The 22,496-nt window shown below is 40.7% G+C and overlaps 1 protein-coding gene across 1 annotated transcript in view; it reads right to left on the bottom strand.

The window, feature by feature from the left end:
- The window catches only part of Rlf (RLF zinc finger), a 71,008-nt gene that overhangs the window by 7,014 nt on the left and 41,498 nt on the right, over nt 1-22,496 (bottom strand). The window contains exons 6-7 of the mRNA XM_041651908.1: nt 10,158-10,294; nt 3,340-3,481 (exon numbers count right to left, since the gene is read on the bottom strand). Coding sequence (XP_041507842.1) covers nt 3,340-3,481; nt 10,158-10,294 — 279 coding nt within the window. The remainder of the gene's footprint in view (nt 1-3,339; nt 3,482-10,157; nt 10,295-22,496) is intronic.

Raw genomic sequence — 22,496 nt, 5'->3', positions numbered from 1 at the left:
ATATAAACAATAAATGCAGATGAGTTTAAAGGCTTATGGAGAAAATGAGCTCAGTAACCGATTAAAAAAGAGTGGTGGTATGCTGGGTATAACGGATAGTCTAAACCTCGGTATTTAGCAGACACCTGCAATCCTAGCACTGAAACATGGAGACAGGATTCAAGCAACCAAACAAAAACAGTGTGAGAAAACGGGGCTGGGGGGTAGGGTGGGCAGGAGAGAGACAGGTGATTAAGTGATTATAATGTTGAATTCAAGGAACTCTTTGTATGAAAAGTACTTGGTTTTTCAGAGTCCCAACACTAAATCCTTCTCCAATATCTCCTAAAGAACTTTTTTGTACATTTCAGTCAAAGGTGTAATCAAATCCCAATATCCCATAGAATAAGAGACAAAACAACTCTTAAGAAAGTAGTTAAAATGCACAAAAAAGACATGGTCACAAAAAGCAAAGACTACTGTATACCTGTCTTCTATTCAGAGAGGCTGGAATGGAAGGCGACACAGCATGAGCAAGGAGGACTGCATGTGTGCCAAAGCAGTGTAATACACAGCGCCCAACAGCGGAGATTAGAGTCAGACTTTGACATAAGTTCTCAATTCCTCCACTCTTCAATTTCTTTATTGGTAAAATGCTAATAATACTGGACAGTATTCAATTTTCCTCAAGGCTATTACATAAATGAAATAAAGAGAACATAAACTGACTGCTACAACATATGATGAGCATTTGAAAGTTTGGGAAACAACTGCTATGTAATTATTCTGTGTTGGACACGATTCTAATACTGGGAACATGAAGCTGGAGAAATGACTCCATGCTTGACAGCCAGGCTGACCTTCAAGACCTGGGTTTGGTTCCTAGCACATACATGGCATCTCATAACCACCTATAACTCCAGTTCTAGGGGATCTGACAACACTTTCTGAACTCCACGGGCACCAAGCATGAAGATAGTACAACACAGACAGACATGAAGGCAAAACACTCATACACATAAAAAATTTTAAAAGCTTAAAAATATTGTGAATATAAAGAAATAATTGTATGAATGTGCAGAGTCTCAACACAGCCTATTTATTTATTCTAGATAAAATTTCCTGTATATATAATCCTCATTTCAAAATAAAAAAAAAGTTCAAGAGATTCAGTTGTTCAATGTCACTGGCTGGTCAAGCCATCTCTCTCAGAATCTGGGGTTTTAACAGTTTCACGCCTTACTTTACAATATGTTCTCATGTTTTTGGTTTTGTTTTGGGCTATGAAAGAGAACATGTTTGCCATAGTAATCATGTGGTAGTCAGAGGACAAGCTTGGGCCATATTATTAATACAAGCACGGTGATCACAGAGCTTTGCAAATCCTAGGCCAGTCACCACAAAGCTATAATCCAAGTCCTTGGTCAGTTGAGTCGAATTTGCTACAGTAGTTCATTTTGAACTTGAACTTGTGATTCTTCTATTTTGTTTTACAAGTACTGGGATTATAGACAGGTACAACACTTGAGTTTTAAATAGTTACAAAGTCACCTATGACAATGAAATATGCCCTAGCCTCTCTTGCAGCTGTATATGGCCACATGCATGTGCGCATGCCTTGGTTATGAAGGCGTGTCATGGTGTAGTCTGCCCTCTCCCTCTTCTTTCCTGCTCTCTAAAATGAATACATCATGTCAGGATTGGAATAGTTAGGTTCATACAGTCAAAGATGGGACTAATATGGAAGCTATGTGTGTTTTCTATATGGAGTCTATAAAGCAATCTGGCCTGTCTACCTAGATTACATTGCTATACAAAGAAAGAAAAATTTCTGTATAGCTCTCGTCAATAGACTTGAGTTAAGAATCTCAATAAAGAGAGCCTATGCTTAGTTCCTCCTTCCTCTTCATATCTCTTCTGTCCTTCAGGTGGATACCATGTAACGGCTAGGCAAGGATAGTCCATACCCCTATCCAAGAGAGTTAAAAAACTAGAGGTGCACTGAAATTCCTCAGCGAGGCCCCCCCAAACAAAAACAAAGCAACCAAAAACCCTACCTTCTCTAATATCTAGTAGCTTACCCTTTACTCCGTATTTCTAAAACTGTGTAGAATTAAAAAATAACCCCTAGTAGCTGTCATTGGTGACTCATACATAAAATTTCTGTATTAGGAAAGCCAAAACAGCAAGATGGCTTTAAGTTTGAGGATAACCTGGGTTACATAGCAAGATCTTGTCTTTTTTAAAAAAGAAAAAAAAAAAAAACTCACAAAAACCTAGACAGGGCTGGAGAGATGGTTCAATGGTTAAGAGCACTTGCTGCTCTTCCAGAAGACCTGCATTTTAGTCCCATCTGTAAATGCCAGATCCAGGGGATCCAACACCCAGTTTTGGCCTTTGCAGGCACCAGACATACATGTGGTGCACATACAGTGCAGAACACTCATAATCATAAACTAATTTTAACCCATAAAAAAAATAAGAAAACAACCCCTCTTGGTTAGCATTCAACTTCACACAATCTCTCCCTCTTAAGGGTGAATGTGTAAATATGTTAGTGTTCATGTAATAACAAAAGGGACTTTGCAGATAAGTCTCCAAACAGTTGACCTTACAGTAAGTACACAATCCAGACTGGTTCTTTACATCTAGATCTAGACAGGGCCAGTAAGATGGCTTGGCAGGCAAGAGTACATGCTGTCAAAACTGATAACCTGAGGTTGATTCCCTAGGGCCCACATGTTAGGAGAGAACCAATTCCATTATATTCTCGTGCCCATGTGCATACACACAGAAATAACTTCTATTTTTTTTAACAGACATAAATCTGCCAGGCGGTAGTGGCGCACGCCTTTAATCCCAGCACTCAGGAGGCAGAGGCAGGCAGATCTCTGTGAGTTCGAGGCCAGCCTGGTCTACAAGGGCTAGTTCCAGGACAGGTACCAAAGCTATAAAGAAACCCTGGCTCGAAAAACAAAACAAAACAAACAAAAAAGAGACATAAATCTAAGTTAAGGAGTCTAGGTTAAGAACACACACTGCTCAGTTTTCTAAAGAACCTGGGTTTAAATTCCAGCATCACATTGCAGCTCCCAGGATCCCAGTTTCTCATCCTAGCAATAAAGACAACAGTGAGACAAGCAGTGAAGTTCAAGGTTGGTCTCAAAGCCAAGGAACCAGTCATGAGAGCATACATATAGAAACCAACACTTGATGAGGAGGCAGAGGACCAAATTTAGTGGCATCCTGTACTACTTGGGACCTTGTCTCAACCAACCAAACCGAATCTGTGGCTCCTTAGAGGTCAGTCAATTCCCTGAGAAACTGCCATGATTAGCAGGGAAGGAAGAAACTACTCACTTCAGTCTGTATGACTCTAATCAGGCAGAACAAATGCTGCTGTGTTTTAGCTATGACACCAAACTGCCGACAGCGTTCCAAAAACGTCTCCAAAGACGGGTCGATTCTTCTTTGCAGTTTACTCCAAAAGAGAGTCAGCTCCCTGTGGAAGAAAACAGTTGTATTAAGTATTGAAACTGGTGTTTGCTGCCCCACTCCTGACCACCTCTTTTTTTCTGGGTCAATGAAATTAAGCTGACAACACAGACAACAGAAACCAAATGAAAAGCTGTCTATATCTTCCACTACTTGCCCCTAAATAGGTAACACTGTGAAGAATCTGTTCTCAAAGTTCTGATTCCTTTCTTGTCTGTCCAAAGACAAAAAACAACTATTTCCTTATTAGGACATTAACTTTTCCCCTTTACTTAGATTTCCTCTTGTTCTTTTTTATTTTTTTTTTTAGTTGTTGAAACAAAAAAAATTTCCGCCTCTTCCCCGTTTCCCATTTCCCTCCCCCTCCTCCCACACATCGCCCCCTCCCCCCACTCCATTCCCCCTCCCTCTTGAGAATGAAGAACAGTCCAAGATTCCCTGCCCTGCGGGGAAGTCCAAGGTCCTTCCACTTCTATCCAGGTCCAGGAAGGTGAGCATCCAAACAGGCTAGACTCCCACAAAGCCAGCGGGACTAGGACCGAATAAGCATGGGATGAAACCGGACTTTCTGAACATGGCGGACAATGAAGGCTGATGAGAAGCCAAGGACAATGGCACTAGGTTTCAATCCTAATACATGAACTGACTTTGTGGGACCCTCTTGTTCTAAAAGGCTTAACTTTTACGTTGGTTATTACTTATATAGAGCAAATTAAACCTCGTTTCATTAACTGGGCAAGTAGTAAGGAAATCTATGCAGCCTGTCAACATCCCAAAAGACACTTGATTTCTGACTCCAAAATGTGATGCTGCTGCTAGGCCTATGTTACCGAATACTTAAGTAAAATGGCACTCTGGGAAATAGTTAAAACACCGAAATTCTAAAACTATTTATTATGGATGTAATAAAAAGATTGAAGTAAATAAATTATTAGTCTGAGATTACGTTCCATTACACAGACCATGGCTCAGAGGTCAAAATGCCTATGCCTCCCTAGTGCTGGAATTAGAGCACTGGCCAACAGTTCACTTTCATCAGAAAACTGCTTTATTCAGATTTAAGTATTTCAACAGAAATTTCAAAACCATAATGAGACTTTTATAAATTGCATATGCTTAGAAATAAAGAGGAGAGGGCTGGACAGACAGCTCATCAATTAAGAGCACTTGACGCTCTTGCAGAGAATGCAGGTTCAGTTCCTAGCTTACAACTCTAATTCTAGGGAATCCTATATTCTCTCCTGGCATCTGAGGGCACAAGGCATGCATGTGGTTCACATACTTACATGTAGGCGAAATATGCATGTATATAAAATAAAAACAAATCTTAAGTAAAAAAGAATGTCTGAAGGCAGGAGTGGTGATGTATGCCTTTAACCCAGTACCTGGGAGACAGAAGCAGCACTAGTGGGCTCAAAGCCATCATGAATTCCAGGCCAGCCAGGTCTCTGTAGACAGATACTGCCTCAAAAATAAATATATAATTTTTAAAAAGGCTTAACGGTCAAAATATATGTATGTGAAGCCTGGGGAGATAGTTCAGTGGTATAACCCTTGCTCAGTATGGGCAAAACTCCTAAGTTCCATCTCAAGTCTGTCTGTGTGTTGGGGGGCGGGGGGATAAAAGCCAGTTACATATTATAAAGATTAAAGGATACATAATGTAAGCTATTTAACTACCTAGAGCCAGGCAATGGTAGCACATGTGTAGTCTTGCCACTCAAGAGGCTGTTAGGAGTACTGTTACTAGTTCAAGTGCTGGAGCCACATAGTGAGTATGAGGCCAGCTAGGATGCACAGCAAGAGCCAGTCTCAAAAACAACACAAAAGACAAAACCTTAAACAGACATCTCCATTTGGGCCAGGAGAGATGGTTCAGTAACAGAGTACTCTTGTTTCTACAAAGGGACAGAATTCCGTTTCTCTCCATGTCTAGAAGCTAACAGCAGCTTTGTTCCTCCAGCTTCAGGGGACCTTATATCCTATACTGGTCTCTGCATGCATATGCACATACCTGAGCACACACAAATACAGACACAGGCATGCATGAACAAACAGCACGCGCCCAAGCTCACCAGTTTGAAAAGATGGCTTAGTCATTTAAAAATACTTGATCTTGCAGATTTGGAGCCCAGCATGCAAGTCAGGCTCACAAGTGCCTGCAACTCTAACTCCAAAGAATCTGATGCCCTCTTGTGGACTTGAGGGTGCCTCCACATATGTGGCATAGTCACAGATGAACACACACACACCCCCAATACAGAGTTTCTCTGTGTAGGTGCATAAATCTTTGTAAAAAATCAGCTGTGCCTGCCTTTAATCCCAGGACTTGGGAAACAGAGGAAGGCTGATCTCTCAGAGTCTGGGCCAGCCAGAGCTGTGATAGTGAGATCTTGTCCCCAAAACAACCAAACAAAACCAGAAACAATCAAAAAAGTAAATCCCACCACTCAGAAGACTGAAGGAGGTGGACCGCTATGAGTTGGAGGCCAGTCTAGTGTACAACACAGCAAGAACTTGTTTCCAAAAAAAGGAACACCCTCCCCAAATGCAGAAAAGGCGGAACAGGAGAGATGGTTTGGTGTTTAGAGCACTTGCCATTCCTTCAGAGGAGTTGGGTGTGATTTCTAGCACCCACATGATGGTTGACAACTGCCTGTAATTCCAGTTTTAAGGGATCTGACAACTTCTTCAGGCCTCTGAGGGCACTGAATTCACTGGTGCACACACAGACTTGCAGATAAAAACACCCATACACATAAAAGCAAATAAATATATTTTTAAAGTGAATCAAGCAGGTGATATAGCTTAGTTGGTAACACACTCGCCTACTGTATATGAGGCCAAGTTCTGTTCCCAGTTCTGAAAACAATGAAATATTACACAACTATAATCTTGAGAACCGAGGCTGAGGAAGGAAGATTATCTGAAGTCTGAGGCTAGCCTGGACTACAAAGTGAACTTAAAGCTATCTACAGTGTACGTCCCTTCATAAAACAAACACAAATGTATTTCCTATGTGTATTTCCAATGGTGAAGTGACGAGGAATCTTCATATTATCTAATATATTATATAAATACTTATTTTAAAAATGAGGAAATTTATGAGGTTGAAAGGATGGCTCAGTGGTTAAGAGCACCAGCTTTCTGCCAGAGAACTCAGGTTCAATTCCCAGCACCCACGTGGCACTCACAAAGCTACAGTTCCATGGGATCCAACACTCCCATACAGACATGCATGCAGGAAAAACACCAATGCACATAAAATAAACTTTTTAAAAAGGGAATTTTAGTTTATGTACAGTAGGAAAAACAATTTGGGACAGATTTATGTATTAAACAAGAATTTTAAACAGTGTCCACTTTGATTTGGGTATTTAAAACTCCAAAAGAAAACGGAAGAACTAAGGAAAGATCACATCCTAACGATGGCTATTCAAGCACTGGTCTTTGTGGCCTCTTTTAATTTCCCTACAAAATTAAGCTAAATAAAATATCTTGGTCTTTTCCCATGTGCAGGGACACAACTCTGTAATACATGACATACAAGACCAGGGTATGTCCGGGAGAACAGCCATGTAAATACTCTACCATAGCAAAATGTTCAGTATACAAAGTTTAAGTTCAAATAAATAAATAAAAATAAATAAATAAAAAAAGCTAGGAACTTAAAAAACAAAGTTTAAGTTCAGAAATGCTGGTGCAGGCAAAGGCTAACCTACAACAAGAAATGTGTTAACTGCCTGCCTTTATTTCTAAAGCAGGAGAGTAACGACACTGTTGTGCACAGTGTTCAAAATGGCCCCTTCTCACTTGCTGGGCGACTCTACCAGCACTGCTGGGCACCCACAGTGCCCACACTCCTGTTCCCACTCTTTGACATCCCCACCCATCCCCAAACTGTGTGCAGCTGGGATTAATGACACAGCTTCTAAGAATGAGGGCATGGTGAATATTGCATGGTTTTTGTTCTAAATTATTATTAGGATTTTTAAATGTCTTTGAAGAAAATTTCCTCAGAATAAAAAAATATTCTAAGTGATAGAGCTATGTAGTTCACATTGCAAATACTATCTTTCTTGATAACAAATTCAAGAGTGACATTTTCTAGGAATAAATTTAGAGTATGTGCTAGAAAAGCCATGTGACTTCGAGACAGGGTTTCTCTGTGTAGCCCTGCTGTCCTGGAACTTGTTCTGTAGGCCAGGCTGACCTCATACTCAGAGATTGCCTGCCTGTGCCTCCCAAGAGCTGGGATTAAAGGCGTGCGCCACCACTGCCCAGGTGTTATGCGACTGTTTATTATGGTTATTTCAACCCTTTATGTATTTTTTAATCTTGCTATCCCTCTTATCAAAAATGTCGCTTAGACTTTGCCTTTTGAAATGGGTTCTCACTATGTAGGCAGGCTTTCCTCAAGCTCACGGCTACCCTTTCCCTCAGACTCCCAAATTCTGGTATGACAGCTGTGAGTCACGACTCCAGCCTTAAAATACTTCCCAAAACAAGAACAAAAGGCTCTCCATCTTAAACACGCAAAAGCCCTGAGCATAACAAAATAACCTTTCTTGTACAGATGATCTGAGATGAAGTTTTTCTTAAACTTGCTGTTTTGTGCGGTGATTGTATCTAATTTCAGTCTAGCTCCACACCACAAAAAGGAGGAAAAGGTTTTTTTGTTTGTAATTAGATTCTATTTCTCTTTGAATTGCTTAGAAGAAGCTTTTAAATAAAGTGTTAAGTAAACAAGATTTTCTTTCTTTTTTGGCATAGACAAAAAAGGAAATCCCTATTAATCCCTTCCTGCTTCCAGAGAACAGCATTAACCCTAGAGCCAGCTACAGACAATTTCATGCGAACAGTGGCTGAGTGAAGAAGTCGGGGGAGACCACTGTAAAATAAAAGTTGTGTCAGGAACACTAAAAAATTGAGGGAGGAGGCTGGGGGGTGGTTTAGTGTGTGAGGTGCTTGATGTCCAAGAATGGAGACCTGAATTTGGATCTGCAGCACCCATAAAAAGGCTAGGTATGGTGGTGAACACTAAGCATCCCAGTACTAGGAAGCTGGAGACAGCAGGGGCCCTGAGGCTTGCTGGCTAGTCCAGGCAGCCCAAGCAGAAAGTGGGTTTACTGAGAGAAAGCCCTCTGAGCACATGGACATAAACACACATGCAAATAGGAAAAAGGCCGAAGTTGGGTATGGGTGTAATGTCTCAAATTGTAATCCTAGCACTTGGGAGGCAGAGGCAGTAGAAGTGCCTTATATTTGGGGCTAGCCTGGGTTACAGAATAAGATCCTATCACAAATAACCCAAAGGGGGAAAACAAGGAAAAACTCCACAGTAAATGTATGGGTTTACGTTTGAAAATACTTAGAATCTTGGGTCATACAAACATGAGGACCTGAGCTGGAATTCCCCAAACTCATGCAAGGCAGACATAACAGAGTATTAGTCTGCAGTTCTGGGGCTTCTATTCCAAGACGCCAGGAAGAGACAGGAGAATTCCTGCACATTTCCAGGCCAGTCAGCCTGACATATGCAGCAGCGAACAACAGAGATCTGTCTCAGACAAAGTGCAAGGTGAAAACCTACGCCCAAGACTGCTTCTAATCTCCACAGGCCTGACTAGCCAGTGGCTACACATACAGAAACATCTCTCCCCCTAACAGACACATATACCACAGAATCTATAAAATTCTATATAGGATTTTATTAACTTTTGAAATCAAAGTCTATTTATAGCCAGGCATGATGGCAAATGCCTTTAATTCTAGCACTTACAAGACAGAGGCAGGAGGATCTACGAGTTTGAAGCCACCATGGTCTACAAAGTGAATTTCAGAACAGCCAGGGCTTACCACTAATCAGATGCTCACTGAGAAGACACATGTAATTTAGCAGTTTCCTGCCTATCAAGTTTATCCTTCTGGTCTAAGTAATCTAATACAATTAGAATTAAGGGGTTATGGATATATTTGTTTCTATCTTTTAATAACTAAGCAATCAGAGGCAAACAAAATATAAAGAAAATTAAATAAAAAATAATGCAGTGTCAGCAACATGTACCAAGGTTGCAAATTAAATTGGCACTCAAAGAGATTTCCTTTTCTAATGTTAATTTTAGCTACACTCCTAGGTAATCTGATCTTTTCATTAATGGGTTTCCAAATAAGAACAAGTTAGCAGAGAAGATATTAATAAAAGTTAAGGGAAAATAATATAATGTCTGTCTATTCCATATTTTTTTTAATACTTTCTTTTTTTTTAAGATTTATTTATTTATTATGTATACAACATTCTGCCTCGATATATGCCCGCACGCCAGAGGAGGGCGCCAGATCTCATTACAGATGGTTGTGAGCCACCATGTGGTTGCTGGGAATTGAACTCAGGACCTCTGGAAGAGCAGCCAGTGCTCTTAACCTCTGAGCCATCTCTCCAGCCCTGTCTATTCCATATTGACATAATGTTGTCTCCAAGGAAGAAGACATCTATGGAAACAGGACAACCAAGAGGAAGGAGCACCTGACCTTTCCTTGACTACATTAAACCAACTGCATTTTTAGTTAAATCACTTCATTAGTAATCAAGATTTTATTTACATGCTAAGACTTAAATCTGACACAAACCCTAAATACTACGCCATGCACTAACAAAGTATATACAAACTAAGTGTACTTACCAAGAACAATACACACTGGCCGTTTGCAGCTGCTGGGTAAGGTAAGTTGTACAAAGAATGAACGCTGTGTTATCCTGACCCTCGGACTCCAGATTACATATGATGTCTAGTACTTCCTTACAGTCCACCTTTGCAATCTATCAAAAACAAAATAACCAAGTTAAAAAGAAAATGGTGATTTTTTTTTTTCTGTAAAATTTGTTAGGTTAAAGGGAAACTTTTCTATTTTTGGTAATTTCTTTGACAACTGGCAGACAAGTGTTAGAGGCACAGTAACTACTTTACTGACTAATATCTGAGCAGTATGGCACGAACACTTTATTTGCTGAATTACTAAGATGAGAAAGAAACAGGCATTTGGAAGGAAGCCCCACTCTGTTCGTCATTAATATGGACTTAAACACTCTGCAGTCTTACAGTATTCATGAGCACTACTACCACATAAGTGAGCCACATTATACACACCAGCTGTCATTTTCATCCTCTCCCCTCAAACTCCCAGTGCTGGGCACACTCAACCATCACCCCACAACTGAGCTACGCCCCTCCCCCCATTTTTTAGTAGGAATAAGTATGTCTACTGAATACACTGAAAGGGGCAGAAGGTTGGAGAGTAACAAGAGCACTGCCCTCCACTCCTCCTTTAGAAATAGGTCTCATTAAGTTGCCCCCAAAAGGCCTCAAACTCATGATCCTAAAGCTCCTTAGCAGCCCACCACTGCATCCTGTCTTGTCTCTTCCTCACGAACTCCTCATCCTAACTTTATTCAGACTACACTGCAGGTAAGACACTCACGGAGTGACCTGTTCAGTGTTCTGTCTTTCTGTGAGTCAACTGCCCCAAACACTACAAACCTTTATTTCCAGAGTTCTGAAATCAGATCCTCTTTTAAAATGTTATTTATTATTGGTGTGCACACGTGCACGCACACCTATATAAGCACATCATCACTCAAGTGGAAGTTTGGGGACAACTCTCCAGAGCATGTTCCCCTCCACCAACTTGTGGGATCCAGGATCATACTCAGGTTGTCAGGCCTACATACACGTATCTCTATGTGTTGAGCTATCTTGCTGGCCCTCTGAAAAAGTTAGTCTTATTCATTCCCGCCTTCAGTCCCCCCCCCCCCCCACAACCCAATCTGTTTTCATGTTTGTTTTTTGATAGGGTCTCATCATGCAGCTTTGACAGACTTGAATCCACAGAGAGCCAGCAGCTTCTGTCTCACAAAGTGCTAGGTTTAAAGGCGTGCACCACCAACCACACCCAGCTTTGCTCCAAGAGCTGTACCAGTTCAGACTTTTGGCCCTAAATCTCACATGGCTGGGATTACAAGATTGTGCCACCATGCTTGTTTTGTTTTTTTTTAATTAATTTATTTATTAAAAATTTCCACCTCCTCCCCTCTCATTCTCCCCCCTCCAGTCCTAAAAGTTGTTTTTTAAATGGGTTCCAAATGGTTTTCATTCTTGTACAGCAAGCATTTTACCAATTCAGTTGTTTCTACAACCTTCTTTTTAAAAGCTTTTTTATTTTTGATACAACCTGTAGCCCAGGTTGGCCCGGAATTCACTATGTAGCCCAGGCTAACTTGAATAAACAGCTTCCCAAGTACTGGGATTATCCGCATGAACCATCTAGGTGGAATCTTTTCTTTAAAATCTATCTATCTATCTATCTATCTATCTATCTATCTATCTTATTATGTACACAGTATTCTCGGTATTCTATCTATCTATCTATCTATCTATCTATCTATCTATCTATCTATCTTATTATGTACACAGTATTCTCGGTATTCTGTCTGCATGTATGCCTGCAGGCCAGAAGAGGGCACCAGATCTCATTACAGATGGTTGTGAGCCACCATGTGGTTGCAGGGAACTGAACTCAGGACCTTCAGAAGAGCAGGCTCTTAACCACTGAGCCATCTCTCCAGCCCCCTAGGTGGATTCTCAAAAATTATGTTTGGCTCTGCAGTGAATCCTCCAGTCCAATGAAAGAACAGCCATAGAAGACAACCCACAGAAGTGAGCCTAGAAGTGAAGTACAGACATGTATCAAGCCCTAGGAAAACGCCTCTTCAAAACTGCTTAGGGCTGGGGACATAGCCCCGTGGTAGCTCAATTACCTAGCAGGCACCAGGCCCTGGGTTAAAAACTATTTAGAGAAACTCTACTTATAAAACATTAAATAGGTAAGTCTTCAATTCTTCACAACTTTTTTATCTTAGTGTATTACTTGATTATACTTATTTCCCCATATGACCATATGGAAAAAATATAAGTATTAAGATTGCAATTTTAGCTGGGCAGTGGGAGCAAACCTTTAATCCCAGCACTTGGGAGGCAGAGCAGTGGAAATCCCGAAAGACTGTAATTTTAAAGTTAGGAGTAGTGGTGGCTCACGCCTTTAATCTGATCAGTTGGCTCTCTATGAGTTCAAGACCAGCCTGATCAACACAGCTTTTAAAGCCAGCCACGGTGCCATAGTTAAGACCTTGTCTCAAAAAAATTAAACAGAATTTTATAGACACACATACATATTTTTGAACATTTTCTATCAACTCCTTGTTCTGTTTTTGTTTTAATTTAATTTATATTTAATCTAAAGCTATACCCAGAATTTCTATGCTCCTGTTTACTTTTCTACTCCCAAACTGAATTCCCACTGGGTCCCGTTTAAAGTATTTGCTGTTTATCATTTATACTAGTGACAGTGCCATTTCCCAACAGGGCTAGTTAGCCTGCTGAGTAAATTAGATCCTGTTTACATTTCCTTGTCTCCATCAAGAGAAGAGGTAAGTAACTGCTACTGTGCCTACCAACCACAACACTCAGGAAATATGCAGTTAATTTACAGATCGACACTGAGCTACTACTTTTCCCAGGACCTCTGTTGGTAGGGCTTCTGTTTCTTTAAAAGTAATATAAGCATTTCACATTTGAAACATTGTCCTTGCAACGATTTGCCCTTTTAATAATGAAAAAATATAGAAAGATAGACTTGAGGGGCTGGAGAGATGGCTCAGAGGTTAAGAGCATTGCCTGCTCTTCCAAAGGTCCTGAGTTCAATTCCCAGCAACCACATGGTGGCTCACAACCATCTGTAAAGAGGTCTGGTGCCCTCTTCTGGCCTGCAGGCATACACACAGACAGAATATTGTATACTAAATAAATAAGTAAATAAAAAAAAAAAGAAAGAAAGATAGACTTGACCTTTGTTACTTTCATTGAAAAATCCATTCACACACAAATGTGGAATGAGAAAATGGACTCCCGAAGTTGTCTTCTGACCTCTACACTGCGTACCAAGGAACATGCCAGGCACACAAATGCATATGTGCGCACACGTGCGTGCACAAATAAATAAGAAAATAAATACATGTAATCTAATAAATTTTAATTAGGGACTGGAGAGATATCCCAGCAGTTGAGAGCATAAGCTGCTCTTTCAGAATGCCCAAGTTCATCTCCCAGTACCTACATGGCGGCTCACAATCCAGTTCCAGAGTGTGACAGTCTTTTCTGACCTCCACAAGCACTGACATGCATGTGGTACACATACATGCATGCAGTCACAGCACTCATTTAAAAATATACATAAAAAAATCTAAAAAACATTTTCATTAGTACCAATGACAACTCATTTAATTCTATACAAATGGTTTCAACCTTGAACTCCAGATTCCAAAGTATTGTTTTTTAGATCTTCAGTTCCTAATTTGCCTAACTATGTACCAGCAATGAATTTTGGCTTTCACATAACTCAGTCAATTAATCTTAATTGTGTTTGGCAAAATGGTCCCCAGCAGAGGTTTCTCATTACACACACCCATTACTAGGATACCCACAGGTGCCAACATACAAAGAACTTTTATTCCCAGCTGTTGCTCAGGTTAATTTAACTCTTCTCCTGAAAGCTGAAAAAGTAAAAACTATGCTGTATTAGAACATATGCTGACTAAAAACACCAATTACTGAACATGCAGCAAGTCATCATTAGTTTCCAAACTAAAGGCTCTTTATAATTCTACTGTTGACTGCAAAATAAAGCATCACTAGATAAAAAAATCAGAGCTTCTTTTAAAATAATTTTGTGTGACAATAAATTTAACAAATTAGTCCACATTACAAGAAATACTTAAAACTACTTATCTGCATATTTGCTTAGTATGTATGAAACCCTTGGATCCAATTCTCAATGTTAAAAAGGGGCAGGGAGAGACACTGCTATTCTCTATCTACCTATTGAATATATATCATACAGTAGAAAAAAAATCACCAAGGAGCCAGCTGAACTACCTTTTAATTTGACTTCAGACTATCATTAGCATAATACCTATAGGGCTTTGGGGACATTACCACATTGGCTTCAATTTCATCACTGGCAGAGTATAGAGGACTAATTGTAGTCATGGAGACTGTCATCTGATGGTGGCGACAAATATCAGTATTTTATGAGTCTATAAATGTTTTTGGAAAAGGGGGACAAACAATAATTGCAGCCTTTAGCAAACAAGTTTCTGCTGTAAGCATCCTACCACTGTAGCACAAAAGCAGCTAGAGACAGGCAAGAGCTAAGAGTAACTGCATCAAAAAAACTCAAAAACTGAGGTGGAAATGTTGGTGCGTGCCTATAGTAATTGTATTTAGGAGGCCGAGAAACGAGAGTTTGAAGTCAGCCTAGATTACACAGAATGTTCAACGCTATCTGAGGTAAGCAAACACAAAACAGATACAATAACATGCCATATAAAGTTTAATCAGACTGCATATGATAGTATCTGCTAAATAGCCTATGTGGGTGGGTAGTAGGTTAATGCTGTCCCGATTATGTAACTGCAATGCAATGCTGGCACAAAGATGAAACTGCCTAATGACACATTTTTCATACATATCCTCTCATCAAGCAGTCTGCCAATCCAGATACACTGTAGAGCAGCAGCAAACCTGTTTCCCACAGCAGTTCCCGGCAAACTCAGCAACTAGCAAAAGGAACCAATTAAGTAATTCCAGGAAAAAATCCCATTTACTTACTTGGTTTGAGGAGCATAGCACAGCAGTTATAACCTAGTTCCTTAATTTGTTATTAGTAAACTAGGAAAGATCACAGATCAAACGAAGCTGACAGCTACAAGGTTCAACTGCGGCACCATTACAACAGCCACCCACAGCTCTGACTCTTCCTGGACCTTCCTGGCTTCTCCACTCCTCTGTCATCTCAGCAGCACAGGGCCAGCACCCTCACGTCTCAAGCTTTATGTGCCTCTTTTGGGTATATGCAGGCATACAGAAGGCTAGAGAACAATCTTCCAGTGTCACTCACTCATCAAGTACCACCTTTTTTCTGTGACTGGTTCTAGCCTGGCCTGGGACTTGCCCTGGCTGACCAACAAACTCCAGGAGTCCACCTATCTCCACTTCCTCAGTGCAAGGATTGTAAGTGTGCACTAACATCCATGTGATGGGTAGTGACACTATTACGAAGTGTGGCCTTGTTGGATGAAGTGTGCCATTGGGCTTTGGGGTTTCAGATACTCAATCCAGGCCCAATGTCTCCCTCTCTTCCTGTTGCCTGTGGATCCAGATGTAGAACACTTGGCTCCTCCAGCACCATGTCTGCTGTGTGTTACCATGTTTCCCACCATGATGACAACGGACTAACCCTCTGAAACTATAAGCCAGCCCAATTAAATGTTTTCTTTATTAAGAGTAGCCAAGGTGTCTCTAAACAGCAATAAAAATCCCAAGGCAAACATTTAAAAAAAAACAAAAAACTGTGTTCTGAAGACTGAATTCACGTCCTCAGCACGTCACCAAATGAATCACTTCCCCAGCTGTATCCCTAATCTAAGGAGTGTGTCTTTTTAAGAAGGTCACACCGGTTCCAACTCCAGAGTGCTAGGATTATAGGTGTGCACTACCACATACTATTATTCTGAGTATCTTGAAGTCATATCTGTATATTACCCCCTAGTTCTGCCCTGTGAGTGCTGTTGTTTTTCACAATCTCTTGTCATAACCCCAATACACTACTCTTTCAGTAAACTTCCCCTAAAATATCACGATAGCTACCATAACTTGTTTAAACCTCATCCAACCTAAGCTTAAAACCATTAATTTCTGAAGACCTGCTTTCCCCAAACCAACAGATCTTATTTCTCACAAGACCTTAGCACACATGCTCTGGCTTACACAGGTGTTTTCTAGTGAGTTCCTGAAAGCACAAGTTAATTGCTATGTCTTAGTACCAGCCAGCTGTTCTTAACACAGCTATCCACCAATCTACCCTTACTTCAAGGTCCAACTCAGGCAGCAGTTTTGTTAGAGTCCTTAAATGGCATTTACACGGATAGTTTCCATACCTACTTTTGTTCTGAGCACAGCAGTAGCCTAATAGTTAGCATCTGGCAAACATGCTATATCCTCTTCTGCATTTGCCAATGCTTAATACAATGCTAGAATCAAAGTAGGTTTAAATTATGATCAAGGTTAAAGAAATGTTATAGAACGAGGAGGAATCAAATCCAAGGTTAGACTTTTTGCTACTGTTTCTGAGTTCTTCTGGCAAGTTTCAAATATAGAGATTAATGGCTGTTTCTTAATTTTATGTTTCCTGAACACAAAATATTCCAGTTAATATCAGGTCCTGAACTTATCCAATAGTGTAAACAAACATACACAAACACAAACACACACGCAAACAATTGTATGTTTAAAAAAATGCAGATGAACTCAGACGAGGTCAATTATCTCTATGTATATGGCAATATTACCCTTTCCTCTATTTCCTTAAGACAGTTTCTTGTTATATAGCCCAAACTGGCATCTTGTCTTCTTAATAGTATTGCATGCTAGATCCAAAGAATTCTTTATTATATAGAGTCTATATTTGTTGTGTCTATGGTATGTCAGAATTGATTCTTTTAAATGTGTCCACGTACAGGTTGGAGAACAACTTTGGGTGTCATCCTCATGAGTACGACCAACCTCTTTTGAGACTGGGTCTCTCATGGCTCAGCAACTCACCAATTAGGCTATACATACATATATGTGTGTGTATGTATATATATACATATATATGCGTGTGTATGTATATGAATGAGCTGGTCATACACACACACACGCTCATGGACAAATAAATTCTTCAAAAACATTTTAAAGGGGGCTGGAGGGCTGGCTCAGTGGTTAAGAGTACTGATTGCTCTTCCAGGGGACCCGGGTTCAATTCCCAGCACCCACATGGCAGCTCACAACTGTCTGAAGATCCAGTTGCAGAGGATCTGACACCTTCACACCAATGCAGATAAAATAAAGTTAAATAAACCATAAAAAAAAAAAACATTTTAAAGATTGGGGAGCAGGGAGGCCCATACAACACAGCACTTAAAAAAAAAGTCAGCACCTTAAAAGTTGTAGTGGGAAGTGCGAAAAGACAAATGGTGTTGAAGTAGTTAGGCCTTTGATTTCTTTATGACCATAATGCCCAATTAATTAAAACATGTAAAAAGTCATTGAGACAATCTTCATTTAGGAAAACTATATTCAGGTGCCCATAGCACCAAACAGCTGTTACATGTTTGTATGCCATCTGGGACAGTCTAGGGAACCACAGCCCAAAACAACGATGACCAACACTCTCTCACTATCCACATACTACACACCAGACAATCTTCCCAGATATAAGAGACTATGAAAGAGGTTAATAGGTTACACTGCCCCCACTGGGATATTGCTAAGCAACATCCCAGGATAAAGAGCATGTAAATGCTAACAGTAACAACAAAGACCAGAAGTCGGTAGGAAGGTTGATGGGAGTCAGGATGGAAGGACAGGCTATGGGAGTCAGTCCTGTAAGAAACACTTTAAATTTCAACAACGTGGTTGAAAAGCTTCTCCCAACAGGGCCATAAGTCATGAGTCACTGATGTGGGAGTTCCCTCTGTATGCTAGGGAAATGTTTTATTACCATTGTTTAATAAAGAAGCTGCTTTGGCCTATGGCAGGGCAGAATATAACAAGATGGGAAAACCAAGCAGAGATAGAAGAGAAAAGAAGACAGAGTCAGGCAGACACCATGTAGCTGCTCAAGAAGCAAGACATAACGAACTATGAGATGATGTGGGATGTCTTGCTTTTAAAGGTTGGCGAATAAAGCTGTTTTGGCCAATGGCTTAGCAGAGTAAAGCCAGGCGGGAAATGTGAGCAGAAATAGAGAGTAGGTGGAGCTGAGGACTTGCCATGTAGCTACTGAAGGAGAAATATGTCAGAACATTACCAGTAAGCCACAGCCTTGTGGCGATATACAGATTAATAGAAATACGTTAATTTAAGATGTAAGAGCTAGCTAGGAATGCCCTAAACCACTGGCCAAACAGTGTAGTAATGAATACAGTTTCTGTATTATTCAGTTCTGGACAGCTGGGAAACAGAAATGGGTCTTGGATTACAAGTCACAGGTCAGTTTAGCCACTTCAGATAACTACTGACCCAGGCACTGGTATAGGAGTCAAACAAAGAGAAGCTGGTTTGACAGCACCGCATTATAGGAAGTATTTACTGAAAATGGAGTAGAAGAGGGAATACGGGGTATGAACTTTATTTAAAATTTCTTTTTAATTTGTGTGTGTGCAGTCTGGAGCACATGTGGAGATTAGAAGACAACTTTTATGAGTTGGTTCTCTCTTCCCACCATAGTATTAGGTAGGCAAGTGCCTCTGCCCACCAGCCATCTGGTGGAGCATCTGAGCAGTCTCTCGGGCATTGCTTCATATAACACCATGATGGGTAATATGGGACAAGAAGGTAAACCATGCAGGGTGACTTGCAAGCTCTATGGCAAGATGACATTGGCTTGCTTTTAAACTGGAGAGACAAGGTAGCTTAAGAGCAGTAAACATTAAGTTGTGCAAGATAGTCAGAAAAATAGACCATGGCCATCAAATAGAATAAAGGTTTCTGGATTTATTATGAGGAAAATGGAAAATTATTGGATGGTTCTAAGCAGAAAATTGCCTTACCTAAATGCTTAAGAAATTTTTCTGGCTACTTCTGCATAATAAAATGCAGAGGCTATGAGTGAAACTGCACACAACAGTTCAGAATTTCTGATATTCATCCTTGCCTCTCCAATTCCCCACATGTATCTGAAATGAACTATCAGATATAGATCAACAAGACCAATAAATATATTATTATTGTTATTATTACTATTATACAGGCTCTCGTGCATACCAAGCTGTCCTCAAACCTGTTGAAGAAGAAAATGATCTTAAATCTATCTTTCTGCCTCAGCCTCACCCTAGCGAGAGGATAACAGGTATGTACCACTATGGCTGGTTTTGTGGTACTCAGTACTAAACCAAAGGCTTCATGCTAGGCGAACATGATACAAACTGAACTACATATAAGTCCCATCACCTTATATTTTCAATATAGTACTACTAACAGTACCCCTAACTTGGTTTAAACTCCAGCATTATTAACTAGTTTAACTTTATAGTATCCAACATATTTCTTAATTGAAACTTCCCTTTCCTTTATGAACAAAAGGGAGCTTTGTCAGAGAGGTGAAATTTGATAAAGTATACAGCATGCCTCATCTACAAGGAGCTATGTATTCATTGAGTCTTTCCACCTTCAATATGGAGAGCCTCCATATATAAATGAAAGACAACTAACTTCACTCACTGGTTTACTTCTAGCTATACTGAGAATCAGTCCAGAGGCCTTAATCAATATTAGGCAAATGCGTAACACTGAAATATACTTTCTCCCTTTTCCGATTTAAAAGCAAGCTCAAGACAAGTTATGGTGACATGCCTCTACAATCCCCTCACTAGGGATGTGGAGGCCAGAGTATTGTGAACTGGTGGCCAGGATGAGCTACAATGAGCTCCAAAGACCAGCCTGGGCAACAGTAATAACCTGTCTCAAAACTCAAACTAAACTAAAGCTCAGAAAATCATAAAGGCAATCAAGGTCCTAATAGTATTATCAGAAACTTAGTTATGGGCATGTTAGATCTGAGATACTAATTATATAAGCTGGAATGGTAATGAGGGCTAGGTTTAGAGAAGACTATGGTAGAGAAAAGACATTTGGGATTCAGATCACAGTTGGTATCTAAAACTTTTAGACTATATGGGACCATAAAAGAAGTCCAGAAAAAAGAGAAGACTCAACAGGGTACTGCAGCACTTAACCAAGGGAAAGCACAGCCAAACTGAGAAGGCACAATCACTAAGAGTTAGGAAGTCGAAGTGTATGGACCTCAAGAAGACAAGTAAAAACCCTAGGAGTAAAAGTCAAGGTGACAGGCAGGCGGTGGCAGTGTACACCTTTGATCCCAGCACTTGGGAGGCAGAGGCAGGCAGATCTCTGTGAGTTCGAGGTCAGCCTGGTCTACAAGAGCTAGTTCCAGAACAGGCTCCAAAGCTAGAGAAACCCTGTCTCGAAAACCAAAACAAACCAAAGTCAAGGAGACAGACTAGTGAGGGGGGGGGTCTCAAAAAGCACCACTGATTCATTCAGTGATGTGACTGGCTGGGACTCAAATGTCATATTAGACTGTCATAGTCAGGGCTAGGAGTGGTAGCCCGTGTCTTTAATCCTAGTACTGGGGAGGCAGAGGCAGGTGGATCTTTGTTGAATTCCAAGTTGGCAGGGGCTACATAGAGAGATCCTGTATCAAAAAGGGAAATGGAAAAGTCATAGCTGGATGGGGTAGCAGGAGAATCACAAGTTCAAGGCGCGGGAGAGGTGGTACTAGGGAATATAGCTAGTTCAATTGGTAGAGTGTTTGCCTAGCATATACAAAGCCCTGTGTCTGACCTCCATCAGTACTGAGTAAAACTGGGTTTGGTAGAACATACCTGTGACCCTAGCACTGAAGCTGGAGGCAGGAGGACCAAGAGTTCAAGGCCAACCCAGGCTATATGAAACTCAGTCAGGGAGACTAGGGGTGAAGAGATTGAGAAAGAATGAACACGAATGTCCTAAGAGGAGAAAAATATTCCAGAGTGAATTCACACTGAAAATATAAGGTGATAGGGCTTAGAGTGTAGTTCAGTTTGTATCATGTTCGCCTAGCATGAAGCCTTTGGTTTAGTACTGAGTACCACAAAACCAGCCATAGTGGTACATACCTGTTATCCTCTCGCTAGGGTGAGGCTGAGTAAGCCAGGCAAGAAATTAGAATGTCACTGTAAGAGGAAGTGGGCACAAAAGATTTCTAATAGAATGGAGAAGAACTATCAGATTATCCACCAGGACGGCGAAGAATGGATGAGCTCTGGTACACAAGAAGTTAGTCCGAAGAAGTATTCTATCTCTAATAATAAAAGAGGTGTGTATTCATAGTCACAGAGATGAACAGACATTCAGAAGGTGCTTACAGAAAATCTCTTCAAAGTACCTCAGTTTCTACAGAACAGGAGAAGCTCCTCTCCAACAGGTTTCAGAGAGAGAGATTTCCTAAGACAGTGAGGTAGTAAGCAGACTACGGTACATATAGTACAACTGATGGAAACGGAAATTAGGAGGCAGGCTTTTCTCAACCTGGCTGACCCTGTGGATGCTGGTAAATCTAACAGAGGAGGTAAAGACTGAAGGTAGTCAGATACAATTAAGGACAAGAACAACAGAGGACATGAGGAGTATATGCCACAAACAGCAACTGACTACCAAGAAGCAGAGTATGGAGAGGATTATATGATGGGGATGAGGCAGGGTGAAAACGTGAACATTACATTCTGGCTGGTGCTGGCAAAGTCCATAGAATAAAGAGAATGAAGGGAAGAGAACAGGAGAGAGGTAAAATTTTTAAATTTAGGAACTATTAGGGAATCTGATCTTTGAGATACCTACATTTATTAAGCAACTTTAGGGGCTGAAGAGATGGTTCAAAGGTTAAGAACAATGGCTGCTCTTCAAGAGGATTGGGGTTCAACTCTGAGCATCCATACGACAACCCACAACTGTCTGTAACCCTACTTCCAGGGGACCCAACACCCTCACAACAAGGCACATAAAATAAGGAAGGAAGGAAGGAAGGAAGGAAGGAAGGAAGGAAGGAAGGAGCTAACTAACTAACTAACTTACTTTAGGACAGGGCTGGCAGCTGGCTCAGCAGGGAAAGGCACCTGCCACACAATCCTATGATCTGAGCTCCCTGGAACCCAGGTGAAGAACGCCAAAATTGGCCCCCCCATGAGTGTCATGGCATAAATGCTCAAAAAAATACATCACACATGCACAATTATAAACAAAAAAAGATGCTTCAGTGTAGAAGTAAGAATTCATGGGTCAAATCTGACCTGGCAGCAGAGTAAAGGC

Source organism: Microtus oregoni, unplaced genomic scaffold (genome assembly GCF_018167655.1).
Source record: "Microtus oregoni isolate MIOR12 unplaced genomic scaffold, Mior012 000005F_ref0000423, whole genome shotgun sequence".
Lineage (NCBI taxonomy): Eukaryota > Metazoa > Chordata > Mammalia > Rodentia > Cricetidae > Microtus > Microtus oregoni.
The sequence above is the reverse complement of the archived record's forward strand: the minus strand, read 5'-3'. Positions and strand labels throughout refer to the sequence as shown.